Source organism: Cnephaeus nilssonii (genome assembly GCF_951640355.1).
Source record: "Cnephaeus nilssonii genome assembly, chromosome: 14".
In the NCBI taxonomy this organism is placed as follows: domain Eukaryota; kingdom Metazoa; phylum Chordata; class Mammalia; order Chiroptera; family Vespertilionidae; genus Cnephaeus; species Cnephaeus nilssonii.
In genome coordinates this window covers 29,907,708-29,923,087 of record NC_137085.1, presented here as the reverse complement: position 1 = coordinate 29,923,087, position 15,380 = coordinate 29,907,708, and the positions used below count along the sequence as shown (strand labels likewise).

General features: G+C 48.7%; 1 protein-coding gene across 7 annotated transcripts in view; it reads right to left on the bottom strand.

Annotated features, from left to right (window-relative positions):
- Window positions 1-1,964: 1,964 nt before the first annotated feature.
- FAM219A (family with sequence similarity 219 member A) overlaps window positions 1,965-15,380 on the bottom strand; it is a 51,831-nt gene continuing 38,415 nt past the window's right edge. For 3 of the 7 annotated variants that reach the window (XM_079789879.1, XM_079789873.1, XM_079789875.1), the window contains 5 exons: window positions 7,869-7,968; window positions 4,485-4,587; window positions 4,176-4,256; window positions 3,476-3,530; window positions 1,965-2,912 (listed from right to left, as the gene is read on the bottom strand). In XM_079789879.1, coding sequence (XP_079646005.1) covers window positions 2,754-2,912; window positions 3,476-3,530; window positions 4,176-4,256; window positions 4,485-4,587; window positions 7,869-7,905 — 435 coding nt within the window. In that variant the 5' untranslated portion in view covers window positions 7,906-7,968 and the 3' untranslated portion in view covers window positions 1,965-2,753. The remainder of the gene's footprint in view (window positions 2,913-3,475; window positions 3,531-4,175; window positions 4,257-4,484; window positions 4,588-7,868; window positions 7,969-15,380) is intronic. The other 4 variants (XM_079789876.1, XM_079789878.1, XM_079789874.1 and 1 more) reach the window with 3 other exon arrangements.

Here is a 15,380-nt window from a genome sequence, read left to right as displayed (position 1 = left end):
TGGAGGTAGAGTGAAATGTGCATTCAGAGGATCCGTTCTCTCCCCTTTCCAGCCCACCTGCCCCTTGCCCACACCCCAGGTAGGGAGCTGAGGCTGGCTTGTTTGATGCCTTTAATATCATTATTTGTGTTACACGATACACAATCAAGGATGATGGTCAATACTGCGATGGAAATGTTAAAAAAAATATTATACACGGCTCATGTCTTCCACACACCTTCCTGGAAATAAATTAGTGAGCACGGAGAAACCTGGCTGGGTGGCAGCCAGAGCTGAGGGGTGAGGGAGTGTTAAGGCAGTATCTACAAGGGGGAAGAGTGGCAGGGGGCAAGCTAAGGCCTCAATTCCTCCCCTCCATCCTCCCAGACAGGGGAGGAAGGAACCACACACTTCCTAGACCCAGAGGTGCTGGCTGCCAGCTTCCTACCTCTCTCCGCCACTTGTACACTGCCTCAGTTGGAAGTCCTTGCCTGCCAGGGAACTAGGTATGTCCTGTGGGGAGGGAGTTTTTCCCTGGTTCCTCAGGGCCAGAGGGGTTCAGCAGTGGGCTATAGTCACACAGCAAATCAGCAGCAAAGGTAGCAGTCTAAATGAGCCTTGGTGGGGCCCTACTTGGAAAAGAGGAAGTACCCATGTTCTCGAAGAGTGAGTCAAGAAACCCAGGTTGGTGGTGATAGTAGTAGGAGGGTTGGCTCTGGGCCCAGATGACAGGGTGTAAGGATCTGACCTTGGTAGCAGAAATGGGTACAGTTGGGGGCTGGTATGGGCCTTGTGGGCCCTGAAGATGCTGTCTCTGTCCTTGCTCCCTTGGCATTTTCTCATCATCTAACAAGGGTCCCTGTACCAGAGGAGGTCGGGGTAGGTTGGGGGTTGGAGCGCTTCACCTTAGCACATTGGAGCTGGCAGCCCCTGGGTGTAGTACAGGGAGAGCTGCTACCCTTCCTAAGCTAGCAGCCTTATTCTCTGATTACCTCTCCCCTCTTCCAGCTCCACCTCCCAGGGAATGGGCTGTGAGGTGGCAGCATGGAAGACTGGAAAGTATACACCCTGGCCCTGGGATATGGGGGGTGTGGGGGCATAGACCAGAGCAGTCTTAGGCTAACTGTGCTTTCATTTTTCTTTACATGGGACAGGTCTACATTGCCCAGTCCCAGGGGAGGACACTGACTTTCATCATCAGCTTCTCTGGCATCTTCCCCACCCCAGCAACTGCAGCAGAGACAGCAGTACACACATTCTGACTCACAGACACCCCATATACCCACATACACAATATATACTCACACACATACACATTCATAGACACACACACATGTATTCCCCAATAGATCTGCATGCACTCAAACATACACAGGTCCCATAGGAACTTCCCTTTCTCCTTTTCACACAGACAACTCAGGAAGCCTCCTAGGTGTACTCAGAGACACACAGAGACCTCCCTATGCACCTCCACAGAAATTCCTATGAAAAAGTTTCTTCAGAACTTTCAGACGCTGCTCATTTGACAGTTGAAACCCAGGGAACACAGTGGCTTGTTGAAGACCACCGGGACAGTGCCAGTGCTGGGGCTAGAACCAGGCTCTGAGTCCCAGTCCAGGGCTCTCAGTCCACTGCACTGCTGAAAAGCCTCTCACACTGTTAACGGAACACATAGTCACTTCCTCACCATCTAAAAAGACAGGCTCACACAGAGCAGACACACACCCTGACAGCCTCAGGCACACACATATCCTATCAAGCTCTCCCTACCATACACAGGCAGCCATAGTATTCTCCTCAGCTTGCTCCCTTGAAGGTTCTTAGGTTCTTACTGGGAAGAAGGATTTGAAATCTTGGGCTGGAGTGAGATGGGAATGGGACATTCGAGGCTAGTGTTACCTCCTGCTTCTAGCCTGGGACAGAGACCAATGAACAGAAGCGTTTGTGTGTGTGTGTGAGTGTGAGTGTGTGTGTGTGTGTGTGTGTGTGTGTGTGTGTGTGTGTGTGTGTGTGTATAGGGGTTGGCAGAGAGATACATTGGTTAGGGGCAGGTGAGGACAGATCATACCATCCCAACCATCCCAAACTCTGGCCTGTCTCTAAGGCCTCTTACCCTCAACTCAGAGAACAAGGAAGGAAGGAAGGAAGGAAGGGGTGAATGGGGCAAAGAGGAGGAAGTAGGCAGTGATCCGATAGGTAGGGGACAATATTCCACTGGGCAACTTTGCCAGGCTTCCCATCTGGAGATGAGGGGAGAAATGCAAATAGGTACATGGCCAACAGGGGCTGCTGGAGGGGCTCCAAGGTCCTAGACCTTACCCCACTCCACTGGGCCTTTCTGCCTCAGAGTCCCTTTCCTTTCTGGGCTGGGGGTTCATGGCTTCATGGGGTGGGGCCAAGCCCCTGGCTTTGTGATCCCTCCCACTCATTACTGTTGGCCTCCCTGCTGTCCAGTCCCCCACTCTCCCACTGGAGTGTAGCTTCGGGGAGGGCAAAAAGGTGCTGGGCAAAATCCCCCAAGTAACTGAACAAACAGCCCCTTCCCCTCCTCAGTTTCTGGGGTAGAGAGAGACCCGGTTTTGGTTTCTCCGGCTCCATGAACACACAGAGGTACACGTCCTACCATAGGAGGAAGCAATGACTTTTACGAGGTTGGCGGCTGTAGGGGACGCGGGGCCGGGGGGCTGGCAGAAGAGCTGGGGAGGGGTCCGCCCCTGCCCTGTCTAACCTGGACCCCGGTGGCCCGGCTCCATTGGCTGCGGCGGCCCCACCCACTACTGAATGTGGCAGGCAGTGGAGGACGTGGCCTGGCAGCACATGCAAGTGGGGTTCACGGACTTGGGGGGAATGAGGTCCAGGTCCTCGTCGTCGGGGATCTCATCTAACCGGTAGCCATCCTTCAGCAGCTGGATGTTCAAATCTTGGTTGATCTGCTGTAGACAAAGGGGAGGGAGGTCAGGCTCCAAGGATCCAGGGCACCACCCATAGCCTGACCACATCCCCAGGCCTCCCCCAGATCTGTCCCATCCCGGCCTCTCCAGAAACCCCTGGCTTCACCCCTAATTCAGTTCTGGCCTCACTTTCTTTACAGGCAGTTCCTTGTGAGGCTCTGTCCCATGACAGGACCGCCGCCCTCCCCCCCGCCCCCTGCTACCCATTCTACAGGTAACTTCCCACCTCAGGCCCTGTCTCTATTAGGGTCCTGCTCCTACTTGAGGCACATCCCCATAAGGTGTGGTCTGTTTTTCACGTTGCATTCTATTTAAGTGACAACCCTGGGTTCAAGTCCCACCCCTAATCTCAGGATCCCCTAAATTAAGGCCAATCAGGGTATTAAGCATTGAACAGCCTCACCTTTATTCAGCCCTGCCCCATTTAGGACCCACCCCACAGCGGCTCTGCCTAGCTTTGCCCATAGCACCCCTCAGGTGTGATTGGGCATTGGCCCATCCCTGCTTGGAGGGGTGTGTCTAGGGTAGGAAGGGTGGGGCCTCACCTCAGCAGAGGAGTAGCCAGAAGAGGAATATCTGGACATGTCAAAGTCATCATCGCTGGCCATGGAGAAAAGGAGACAGAGGGAAGTGATTCCTGGAAATTCAATAGAAAACTCCCTGCACCGCCCCCCTAACCCCCACCAGTCAATACCCCACCCTTCTCCCACACTTCCAAATAAACAGCACAATCTAAATGAAAACTGCTTGCTGTACAAATGCAGTTTTAAGACAAGTTCCCTAGCCCCACCTTGCTAAATAAATTGCCACCCTTAACCTCTTTCTGTGTGGAGTTGCTATTCCTTTCCTCCCAGCCCTTCCCCTTTTTATCTAGGCTCAAATCACCCTGGCTTGTTGAGTTTTCCGAAAGTCCAGGTCTAGCCAGGTGTGTTCCCAGCCGTAGGACTGCTCCCTTGCAGGGGGCAGGGTATTAAGCATTGAATCAGTGCCCATTCTCAGGGCAGCCATTGGATCAGTTGTCCCAGAATAGCAATAGATTGTACCAGTCCCATTTTCCTCTCTCTGCTCTTCCCCACCTCCAGGTAAAATATTCCAGTCCCTGGGGGCTTCATCCTCGGAGAGTTCCTGGCTGTCTGAGGAATATCTCAATTCTGACACTATAACAGGTGTGGCCTGTACAGTCCACCTGTATGCTCACACAGGTTCCTGTGGCTTTCCCAGCTGCCCCCACATCCCCGTACACACCTGTCAGTGTCAAGGGCTACCAGTGGCTTCTCATCTGGGCTCTGGTCAAGCGAGGAATAGCCTTTATTGGGAACGACCAGCCTGGGTGGAGAATTTGGGGGATTGGATTGGCAACGGGAACACACAAGCATGGTGAGGAGTTGTGTTGGGCCCTGCCCCACCACTTCCCCTCCCCCTCCCCCTTGGATTCTGTTGAGATTCTCTGCTCTCGGAGAGGAGCTCGGCCTGAGGAAGGAGGGAAGAGGGAAAGGCTCAGGACAGATGCTGACTGGCAGGGTCCAGGTGGGGTGTGTGTGTGGGGGTGTCTACCTTGTCCGGGCCATGACATTGTTCTTCTTGGGTTGCTGGATTACAGGGCTACCCATACTTCCGTTCTTCAGGGAGCCCTTCCGGGCCAGCTCCCGTTGCTTCTCTGCAGGGGAATATGGGAAGGAAGCTGTGTCCTGCCCCCAGGACCACCCTACCTTACTGCTCAGGGCAGCCTAGGCTGGGCCTCCATTGGGAAACTCTTTGCTTCTGTAAGAACTGTGGCAGGGATCCTAATTCCAGGCTCTGCTGCTCGGTGGAGACATTACTTGGCCCTGCACAACCTAGACAGATAGTGAGGGGCAACAGGGAAAAGCTGACCCCTGTCTTCCAGGAGCTGTACTCCCATGTGGAGCAGTTAGTGTGTGCTCGATGCCAGAGAAAGGTTAGAGAGGGAGAGATGGAGCAGAAGGCTGGGGCCATCAGGGCTTCCTACAGACGACATCTTGAACTGGAGAGAGCAGGGCATTCTAGGAAGGAGGGATAGTGTCTACAAAAGTGCATTTACAGTAGAAGTGAGCATAGGAAGTGTGGATCTGGATGGGATGGAGGGTGAAGATGGAGGACAGGTTGAAAAAGTAAGATACATTTATTCAGTCATTTGTTTATTAACAACATCTGTGGCACCAATCTTAGGACCTGTGCTCAGGGCATGAATGCCAGATAGAGGGGTTTGGGATTAATGTGGAAGGAAAAGGAGCCACCAAGTGTTATGGAATAGGAGAGGCAGAACGGGGCTGGCAGGCGAAGGGGCAAGAGGCTGGAGGAGCCCCTCTGGCTATACTTCTGCCTCTCCTCTAGACTCTTGAGTTCTCTGAGGCTCCAGAGCCCACCGGATTCATGGGGCTGGCCACCAGGTGACCTACTGTCTGGTGTGTGGCACTGTTACCAGGAACCAGCAATCTGCCGGGGCCTTGGAAGAGGCCTGTCTACCCCTTCCTACTCATCCCAAGTAGAGCTTAGATGTGGGGAAAGGGACTGTTGGGTGGAGAGGGATGCTAGGGGAAAGCGCTCATAAAATAACCACAGCTCCGGAGAGGAAGGATGGGTGGGCATTTCTAGCAACTGTGACTCTGGAATTTCCTCTGACTCTCTCATCTCCAGGTGGCTGACCCTCTTTACTTTGCCACCGCTCATCTGACTCCTTCAGTTTCTCCCCAGCCTCTTTTCAGCAGGCAGCAGCTACCATTACCACTCCAAGCCTCTAGGGGGTGCAATTTGCCTTAAAATTCCTGGAGGTGGTGGTGGTGATTTTTCCCCTGAGTGCTACTGGGCAAGGTTTTGAATTTTAATGAGGAGTTTGGTGGTAATGTAACGGAAAAGGAAAAAATTGTTATTTTAAAAGCATGTTTGAAAGTGAAAAAATGCAAAGAATAAACTGGCAAAACCAAACTACAGTCTACTATGCAACTACTTAAAAGAATGAAATCATTCTCTATATACTGACATTGGAAGAAGTTCCAAGACATTAAGTGGAAAACAAAAACAAAAGAAGTTTCAGAAAATGTGTACAGTATGGTACCACTTATGTTAAATACAACAAAAACTAAAAGACAGCCTGACGGGAGTGGCTCAGTGGTTAAGCATCGACCTATGAACCAGGAAGTCATGGTTGGATTCCCAATCAGAGCATATTCCATCCCCAGTGGGGGGAGTGATTCTCTTTCATCATTAATGTTGTGTGTTTTTTTCTCTCTCTCTCCCCCTCTCCTTTCCTCTCTGAAATCAATAAAAGTATCCTTCATAATAAAAAGGCAATATGCAAATAACCATCACTCCGCTACGCCCACGATTGGGCGGTGGGAGGCTGGGGGGCGGGACTCGGGGTGGCATATCCGGCCATTGAGAGGCGCGGGACTCCCGCCCCCCCCCCCCCCGCCCCTGCCTCTCAACGGCTGGATTGGCGGCCGCTGAGGGGGGCTGCCTCGGACACCCTGGACACCCAGCTCCGCTGCCATCGGAGGCGGGGAGCCGGTTGTCCGCACCCGGATCCCCTGCCGTGCTCCCCTTCGTCAGCGCCTCAAGCCCCAGCAGCAGCGGCAGCGGCTGGGGATGAGCTGGTGATCCCAACAGCCTGGCAGCTCAGTGGCGGCGGCGGCGGAGGCAGCATTGGGCCTGGGGACTGGCGAACAGGCAGAAGATGGCCCTGATCGCAGGAGGCTAGGCCTAGGGACCCTACCCGCACGATTGAATCGTGCGCTGGGCCTCTAGTATATATATATATTTTTAAAGTAAAAAACAAAAACTTGGAATGATTACCTTGGGAGGAGATGTGATAAGAAGAGTAAAAGAAGTTATACTTGTTAGAACACTTGTATTGTTAAGTTAAACAATAATATACAAAACTCGCTGTACTTTGAGTCTGATATCTTTGGAAGAGGAACAAATTCCACTGAGAGAATTGCTCTCTTGTTTAGAAAAACAGCTTGGGGGTTCTCTAGCTGTGGTCTGGAAGGAGAAAAGCAAGGTAAAAAACACACAACTTTTAAGGGAGTCCTGGCAGCTGCAGGGGGAGAAGGTTTAGGGTAGGAGGTTTAGGCTCTTAGGACTGCTGAGAGGTCCACTATTCAGTGGACAGCTGGAGCCTGAGGAGAAAGGAATGGCAGAGGAGTTTTGAAGGCTAGTGATCACCTGCATTTGATTGTAAACTCTCCTGGATGTACTGTGTTGTAATTTCTCTTAACAAACCAATTTTTTAAATAAAAGTCTATTATATGAAGCAGCCTTGGTCCCTGAAGAGAGAGGGGCAGTGTTCGGCCTAGGGTGAAGTGAGAACAGCAGCTGCTGGAGCTATGGGCAGTGGCTGGGATCCAAGTGACTTCAAAGAGCAGGCTGTAGCATCAACTGACTTCAGAATGGACATGAGAAAAACCCCAAGGGAAAGGTGACCCTGGAAAGGGGGAGAGATATTTGAGTTTACTAAAAAACACTAAGAAAAAGCTCCCCCAAACTGGAGCCCACTAGGCTCTGAGATGTCCAGATGGGCCGAGGATGGAATGGGGTGAGGGGCTCAGCTTCTAGGCTTTGGAATCCTCATTCTTTCTACCCCTCAGACAGAGCAACTGCCACCCACCTCTAAGGCAGCTTCTTAGCCTGGTTCAGGGTTGAATGGCACTGCCATGCCTTTATCCCTGCAGCTCTCCCCTGGAATAACTGGAGCCATCTTGGCCTCAGAGATGCCTCCTAGAGTTTGGGGTCCTGCAGAGAACTGTAACGTCCCTCTTTGCCTTGCAAGAAATAAGGTACCTGGCAGTGACAGTGACTTGGTGGCTTGAGTCTTGGAACCATTTGGCCCTAGGTGGTTTAATTTGCGGCACCATGTTGCAGACCCAGCCCAGAGCACCTTGTCCATTCCCCGCATCTCTCTCACCCCCCAGACCCACTCACCCAGCTTTACTTGGAGCGGGGATGGTTTGTAATTCATGGCTACTGACTCACCCTCCCGGGCATCACAGTCTCCGTCTGAGATGGAGGCGGCGGCTGGGTCCTGGCAGGGAGAAAGCAGAGAGACAGGAAGTTTAAGGACGTGAACACAGGAGGCTGCTGCTCTCAGCCCTGAAGTTGGCCTTCCCACCTGACCCCTGGACCTCTCAGGGCATCTGCCCCTGACAGCAGGCAGGAGATTCAGGCAGGGAGAGGCAGACCTGTCCACCTTGAGAGGAAGACCCTGAACTGGGTAGAAGAGCCAAGGATCCCGGCTTCACTTACACTCACCTGGATGTCTATCTTCAAAGTCCTGGGTAATCTGGCCTCCTGTAGAAAGCCCACCGCAATTCTTGAAACCCACAGGATCTCCTTCTCCAACCTCCCATAATAGTTGCTTGCACCCCAGGGCCCTTCCCATGTACTTGTTTGGAAAGGTCTTTCTAGGTTCCTGTGAGTAAGTCTGCATTAAGGTCAGAGTAGCTCCTCCCTAAGACAGGCCTTCACCTCCCCTCCCCCACCCATTTCCTCTAGCACTGGACAGGTCCCTTCACAGGATCCAGAGAACTGACTGGCCAACCAGGCCATACAAAAAACAGTTCTCATAAGGACTTCTCTGTTTCACAGATGAGTCCTAAAAATGTCTTCTCGAAAGCTAAAAGGTTGGCTGTGTATGGTAGGTGAGAAGACAAATACTGACAAATCAGCTGGTGGTGAGTTAGTCCTGTGTTGCTTGCTCATTAATCTAGCCTCAACTCTTCCCTCCAAAACACCACAAACCTCTGCTACAAGATCCAGGGCCCTGGCCCACCCTGCCTCAGTCAGCTGGAAGGAGTCATTCACCTTCTCCATGAGAAACTGATGACCTGTGGACATGAGTACTGCCATCCAAGGTATCCGCCTAGAACTACAGAATCTGAGGACTGCAGAGTGGATCCAAGGCTGTGCCTGTTCTGTCTCTGGGGATGCAGAGAGCAGACAGAGAGGCAGGTAGAATGGCAGGTAGAATGCTGCAGGACGGCCCCACAGGGTCAGGCCCAGAGATCTGAGTGGCTACTGGTGACTCAGCAAAAAAGGATATACTAGGTGTACCGGTTAATAATGTGGATTTTTTTCAATAGATGGAGTTCAAATTGATTATTTGTTGTCGGTAGCAACAGTATTAATGGTTTCGCCTAGTTTTAGAAGCTCATAATACACCACACCTTCCTGATCCCACCAAACGCAGAGCATTGTCTTCTTTCCGAAGCAATTTGGCCTTGCAGTCGATGTTGATGGTTGACCTGGATCAACCCATGATTTAGTGTGCTTGGGATTCTCAAAATAAATCCACTTTTCATCACCAGTAACAATTCGATGCAAAAAAGACTTTCTTTCGTGCCGTAGAAGCAACATTTTACTGATGACTTTTCAGTTTTCCATTTGTCTTTTGTTCAGTTGATATGGCACCCATTTTCCTTCCTTTAAAATCTTTCCCATTGCTTGTAAATGATCAGAAATTGTTTGCTGAGCAACGTTTAATCTTTCTGCAAGTTGTTTTTGAGTTTGACACGCATCTTCATCCAATAATGCTTGTAATTGTTGGTCTTCAAACTTTTTCAGTTGACCTGGACGTTCTTTGTCTTTCACATCAAAATCATCACCTTTAAAGCGTTTAAACCAGCGTTCACAAGTATCTTGAGAAGGAGCATGTTCACCATAAGCTTCCCGAAGTATACGATAACTTTCAGCAGCACTTTTCTTCAAAATAAAGTAATGAATTAAAACTTCCCACAAGTGCTCATTTTTTGGGCACGAAATTCGACATTTTTAAGTGTAAAAATATCTATGATGTTCACACCTTCAGAAAATTTGACATATGCAGTTTTGAAGCTTGTTGTCAATACAACAAAATAGTATACATATCAAATCGCATATATATCAACATATGTGTAACTCCATCTATTGAAAAAATCCACATTATTAACCAGTATACCTAGTATACTCATTATAGTAGCTTCTGTTCCCTTTAGAATGAGGCTGTGGAAACGAAAACATGCTTGTCACCAAGGGGAAAGGGAAAAGTCTAGACTATTTGGGAGGGAAATCCTGACCTTATCTGTGTTCCTTCAAGACACCTAGAGCACAAGGCCCTGGGTGGGCTGTGTTCGCAAGTTCCTGAGGGCAGAACCTGGGCTTCTGTCCTCTGCTCTGACCGCCAACCCTTAGCTGTGGTTGAGGTGGACCCGGCAGGAGGCTCTGTGCTGGAAAGGTTGTGTGCTGCAGTGGCTGCATCTCCAGCAACTTCCCATGCCACACATCTTCCCAATCCTCCATCCTTTGCCTCCCTGGCTCAGCTCCTCCTTGGGAGACTTCTTACCGACAGCACCCGTTCCCTGAAGCCTTGGAGGAGCAGGCCTCTAGTGGCCCTTACATGCCTCTCTGCAGCCAAAACAGCCTGGCAGGGGCTAGCGGTAGGAAACATGGAGACCTGACAGTTTGGGCTCTGGCTTTCCCTTCAGGCCACAGGGAGGGCTCACTCCCAAAGCAACCTGAGGACGCTTCTCGAAGGTACCTGTGGGACCCTACCAGGGGAGCATTGGCACATTTACACTTTCCTAGTCACATTACTTTTTCTGTAGCATTTGTCACATGTCACACATACCACATCCTTTTGGAAGTAGTTTCCTTCACTGGCTTTCAGGGCACTCATTTTTACCTCATCCCATAGTCCTTTGCTTCCTCTGCAGGGTCCTGCCCTCAGTCCTCCTCTCTCTCTCTCTGGGAAACCCTGATATCTCCTACAGTTTGGATTAACATGTTTACACTGGTGACTTCTAAATCTATAGCCTTCCAACCATGCATCTTCTCCATAACCCTCCACCCCATCCATCCCAGGAGAGTGTTAAGCCTCACTGTCGTTTCCCTGGGCTGACTTTTAAAACACAAGCCTTTGGGCATTTGGGGCTATTTTTTTCCTCCCCAGTACAGATGAGTTCATCAGTTTCTTCTCTCAGGCTGGAGGTACTTGGCAGCAATGATAACACTGCAGGAAGGATGGGGCCTGACTGGGGGCTGGGAAGCTATTGAGCAACTCTGGTCACAGGGACCCACATGTGGTCCTCGAGGACACTGGGCGGGTCCTGGTGCCATTTGATCCCTGAGTGAAAATGCCAGTCCCTTTAGGTCATGAGCCAGGGTGCAAAGCCCTAGACCAAGAGGCCACATGCAAAGCCCACCAGGCAGCGTCTCCCAGTCACTGTCCATGATGGAAGGCCATCTGAGTGGCAAAAACAAAGATCTTGGGCACTGTGCCTGCAAACTCAAGCCTTTCTGTGGGCTTCCTGTATGTCTTTCCTGAGAGATGTAGCCAATGCACTATGATCATCACATGGAAATGTAATCAGGGAGATTAAATGTGAAATATTCATGAATATAAGTATCAGAGAGGAACCCAGGCAGAAGGAAGCATCTGGCTCCAAGAAGTCAGGGAGAATTTAAAATGTCCCCAAGGACATCTGACAGGAGTTAGATCCGGGAACCAGAGTGGGGATTAGCAAGATTATTAATAAACACTCAGCAGAGACAGACATTGAAATTCATCTCTAATAGCAACCCATGTTTCTGCAACCCTTCAAATTCTCCGCCGACTATAGAAGTGATTAATAGCCCTGTCTTACTGTTTCTGGAACAGGATATATATAGGCTAATGGCCAGTGCAGAGCCAATATAACTACAGGAAGGCAAAAGTGCCAGAAGAATTCTTAGACTTAGTTCAGTCCAGTAATTTTCATTAAACTATGTTCCCTAACCCTGTGCCCTGGGAGGGGCTGGCTTCTCTTAAACCAGAGTAGATCTACTTTTATTTCATTTACATATCAGCCTTTCCACAGGATTTTGTTTGCAGAAAGGGTTCTATTGCTTAAAAAAAAAAAAAAAAAAAAAAAAAAGCTAAACCCACTGATTTAATCTGATCTAGTTTTTAAAACATGTTTTATTATAGAAATTTATTAAACTTACACAAAAGTAGAGAAAACAATACTGTATAGTGAGATTCCGGTTAACTATCCTTAGCTTCAACACATATCAACTTAACCCATTCTTTTAATAAGTCCCAGCTCCTCCATTTACTAGCTATGTGATCTGGGCGTCGATTTCCTCATCTTTAAAATGGTACTAATTCTAATGCCATTGCCAAAGGTTCTTGTTAGGCTAACATGAGTCAATATATGCAAGCACTTAGAATAGCACTCAGTATAGTACACACCGAGCACTCCGTCTGTGCTGGCCCACACAATCCCGGACAGTGTGCCCTGGGAGTGAGTTCCCACAGCTGCAGACCTGGCACCACATAGGTTGGGGCCTGGCTTAGTGGGAAGGTATCTGTGGAAAAGGTGTTTTCCCCACAGGGTGAGGAGGGGCCTAACCAAGGGGGCATTCTGACTCCTTTCTCTCCTTACTTCACTATGCTGCAATCGTCTCTCACTTATTTAACAATGGCAGGCCCAGGGCTCATAAAGATAAATAGAAAATAGGCCCATTCTTAAGGAGCTCCCAGTAATTGTCAATAAAGGCAACTGAAGCCATAGAAAAGTAGAGGAAAGTAACAAAGAGGGTGATCAGAGAAAACTTCACAGAGGAAGCCACTTTAATAGTTCTCAAAACATTAGTTCACCAGTTAGCTTAAGAGGAAGGAGAAAGGACATTCAGGAAACATCTGCAAAGGCTCTGAGGCAGAACTAGCATTGCATATTCACAGGAAAGTCAGTTTGTTATAGTTGAAACCTAGAGGTATGATGAAAAGTGGCAGGAAATAAAGTCATGGTGTCAGGAGGGCTCAGATGGAAGTGGAAGATGGGCCTTGACTTTGTTCTTTACTCAGAAGATAATGGGAAACCAACAAAGCCTTAAGGAGGAGAGTAACATGATCAGATTTGAGATGTAGAAGGATCCTCTGATCGCCACGCAGAAGATGGATGGCAGGGGAATGAGACTGGAGGTAAGGATAATTAGGAAACTATTGCAACAGTGCTAACAAAAGATGGCAGGGACTTTCACTGAGCAGAAGCAGAAGATAAAAGGACAGAAAGGAGAATGTTAAGGAGGGTAAAATTGGTGGGCTTTCAAGATAAAATGTAGAAAGAGGAGTCCAGACATTTCTAGTTTTCTGCCTGGAGTAATTGGGAAAGGGATACTAATTAGTAAGACAGACAATGAAGGGGAAGGCATAGCTACTCTGCCAGGAAAAATCAGATGAGTTCAGTTTAGGACATGTTGAGTTTAAAATTTTTTTTTTTTGTTAATCCTCACCTGAGGATATTTTTCTTTCTTTCTTTCTTTCTTTCTTTCTTTCTTTCTTTCTTTCTTTCTTTCTTTCTTTCTTTCTTTCTTTCTTTCTTTCTTTCTTTCTTTCCTTCTATCTATCTATCTATCTATCTATCTATCTATCTATCTATCTATCATCTATCTATTTATTTTGGAGAGGAAGGGAGAGAGAGAGAGAGAGAGAGAGAGAGAGAGACAGAGAGAGAGAGACAGAGAGAGACAGAGAGAGAGACAGAGAGAGAGAGAAACATCAATGATGAGAGAGAAACATTGATTGGCTGCCTCCCACACGCCCCACACTAGGGATCGAGCTCACAACCCAGGCATGTGCCCTGACTGGGAATCGAACCGTGTGACCTCCTGGTTCATAGGTTCATGCTCAACCCTTGAGCCACACGGGCTGGGCTATTTTTCCATTGATTTTTAGAAAGGGTGGAAGGGAGAGAAAGACGAAGAGAGAGCGAAACATCAATGTGATAGACACATTGATTGGTTGCCTTTGTACATGCCCCCAACCAGGGCCGGGATTGAGCCTGCAACTGAGGGACATGCCTGTGACTGGAATAAAATCCAGGGCCCTTCAGTCCATAGGCCGATGCTCTTTCCAACAGGGCTGGGACATGTTGATTTCTAAAGTGTCTTTTGCTCTCTCTCTCTCTCTCTCTCTCTCTCTCTCTCAATTCAATTTAAAAAACATATCCTCAGGTGAGGATTTTTTAAAAAGTGTCTTTTGGACATCAGAAGATATCATTAGTCAGTAGCATTTGAAGTTTGGGATCTCAGGAAAGAGATATGGGCTGCTGGTGATGGAAGCCACAAAGAACAAGCCACCTCAGAGAGACTGAGGAGAGTGATTAAAGACAAGAATCAAGGATGGGACTCTGGGGCATATCCAACTTTAGGGAATGAGTGGAAGAAGGAGACTGAGTAGAAGCAGAAAGATGAGGTGTGGGAAAATAGCTAGAAAGCCATTTAAGTAGAGTTTCAAGATGGAAGAAATTGGCAGTGTCAAATAAACAGATGGATCTATAAGATAAAGACAATTTTTAGAAATAAGAAAGTCATAGATGGCCTCAGCAAGCACAGTTTTAATTAAAGGGTAGAAACCGAGTCCAGATTACAGGGGATTTACGAGGAAATGGGAGATAAAGTAGAAAATGGAACACCGGCTATTCTTTCAACCAGACTGAGAAGTGAAGAAATGAGAATGAATAACAGCCAGAGGAGGCTTTGGAGTTGAAGGATTTCTTTGGAGCCATGGAACACCACTGTGCTGGGCTGAGGGGAAAGAAGCTGGGTAGAAAATATGTTTGATGAGAAATGATCTTTGAAGAGTCAAGAGGAGATAGAACAAGAGGAGATGGATCAGAGGAGGAAGGCTCCTCACTGAAATGGAAGGGTGGTGAAGATGGGTGGGGGGTGCAGATAATATGGAGGCAGAAAGATGGGGGGTAGGTTAAGGGCGTTCATTCCTAAAAGCCTAGTTAGGTAAAGGAAGGAGTTGAATACTACAGGGATGGAAAAAGAGGGATACTTGGTGGCTGGCCAGGAATGGAAGATCAGACTGGCTGGGCTCCCAGCTACAAATTCTCATCTTTCACCCACCCTTGATCTTCGACAGGATGAAAGATGCTCTCCGTGGTGCTGAACAATTCTGCCTTTGTTTTGTGGAGTGACCGTGAATGATTCAGAGTAGAGTCATGACTCCATTTTAGTGTTCCCACAGGAAAGGCAACCTCTGTCCTAGCCTCCAAGCACTAATTCTCAGGGTGATGGAAATTGAAATGGATTTAAAATGAGGTATGAAGAGGCAGAGCAATTGTACAAACATTATCTAACCTTTCTTTGCTGAACACACATGACTTTTCCTCTAGTTTTAGGAGCAGAGGCAGTTCGGAGTTGTGAAATGCTGGAAGGCTACTTCTAGAATAGAGTCATGTCTATAGCCTGTTCAGTTTCCCTGGGCTGAAGTAGGACAGACTTAGAGCATAACCAGGGCCAGGAAGACAGATAGTGCTGATAAGGAACCAGAAAAGCAGGTAAGACCAGGAGCTCAGACCACTCTTTGACAGGTGAGCACAGCCTGACTCTGTTTCTGTCACAGTTTGTCCAGAGGTCAGCTCAGAAACTACCTGGGGCTGTGGTTCCCCTGTTCAGGGTTATGTCACTTTC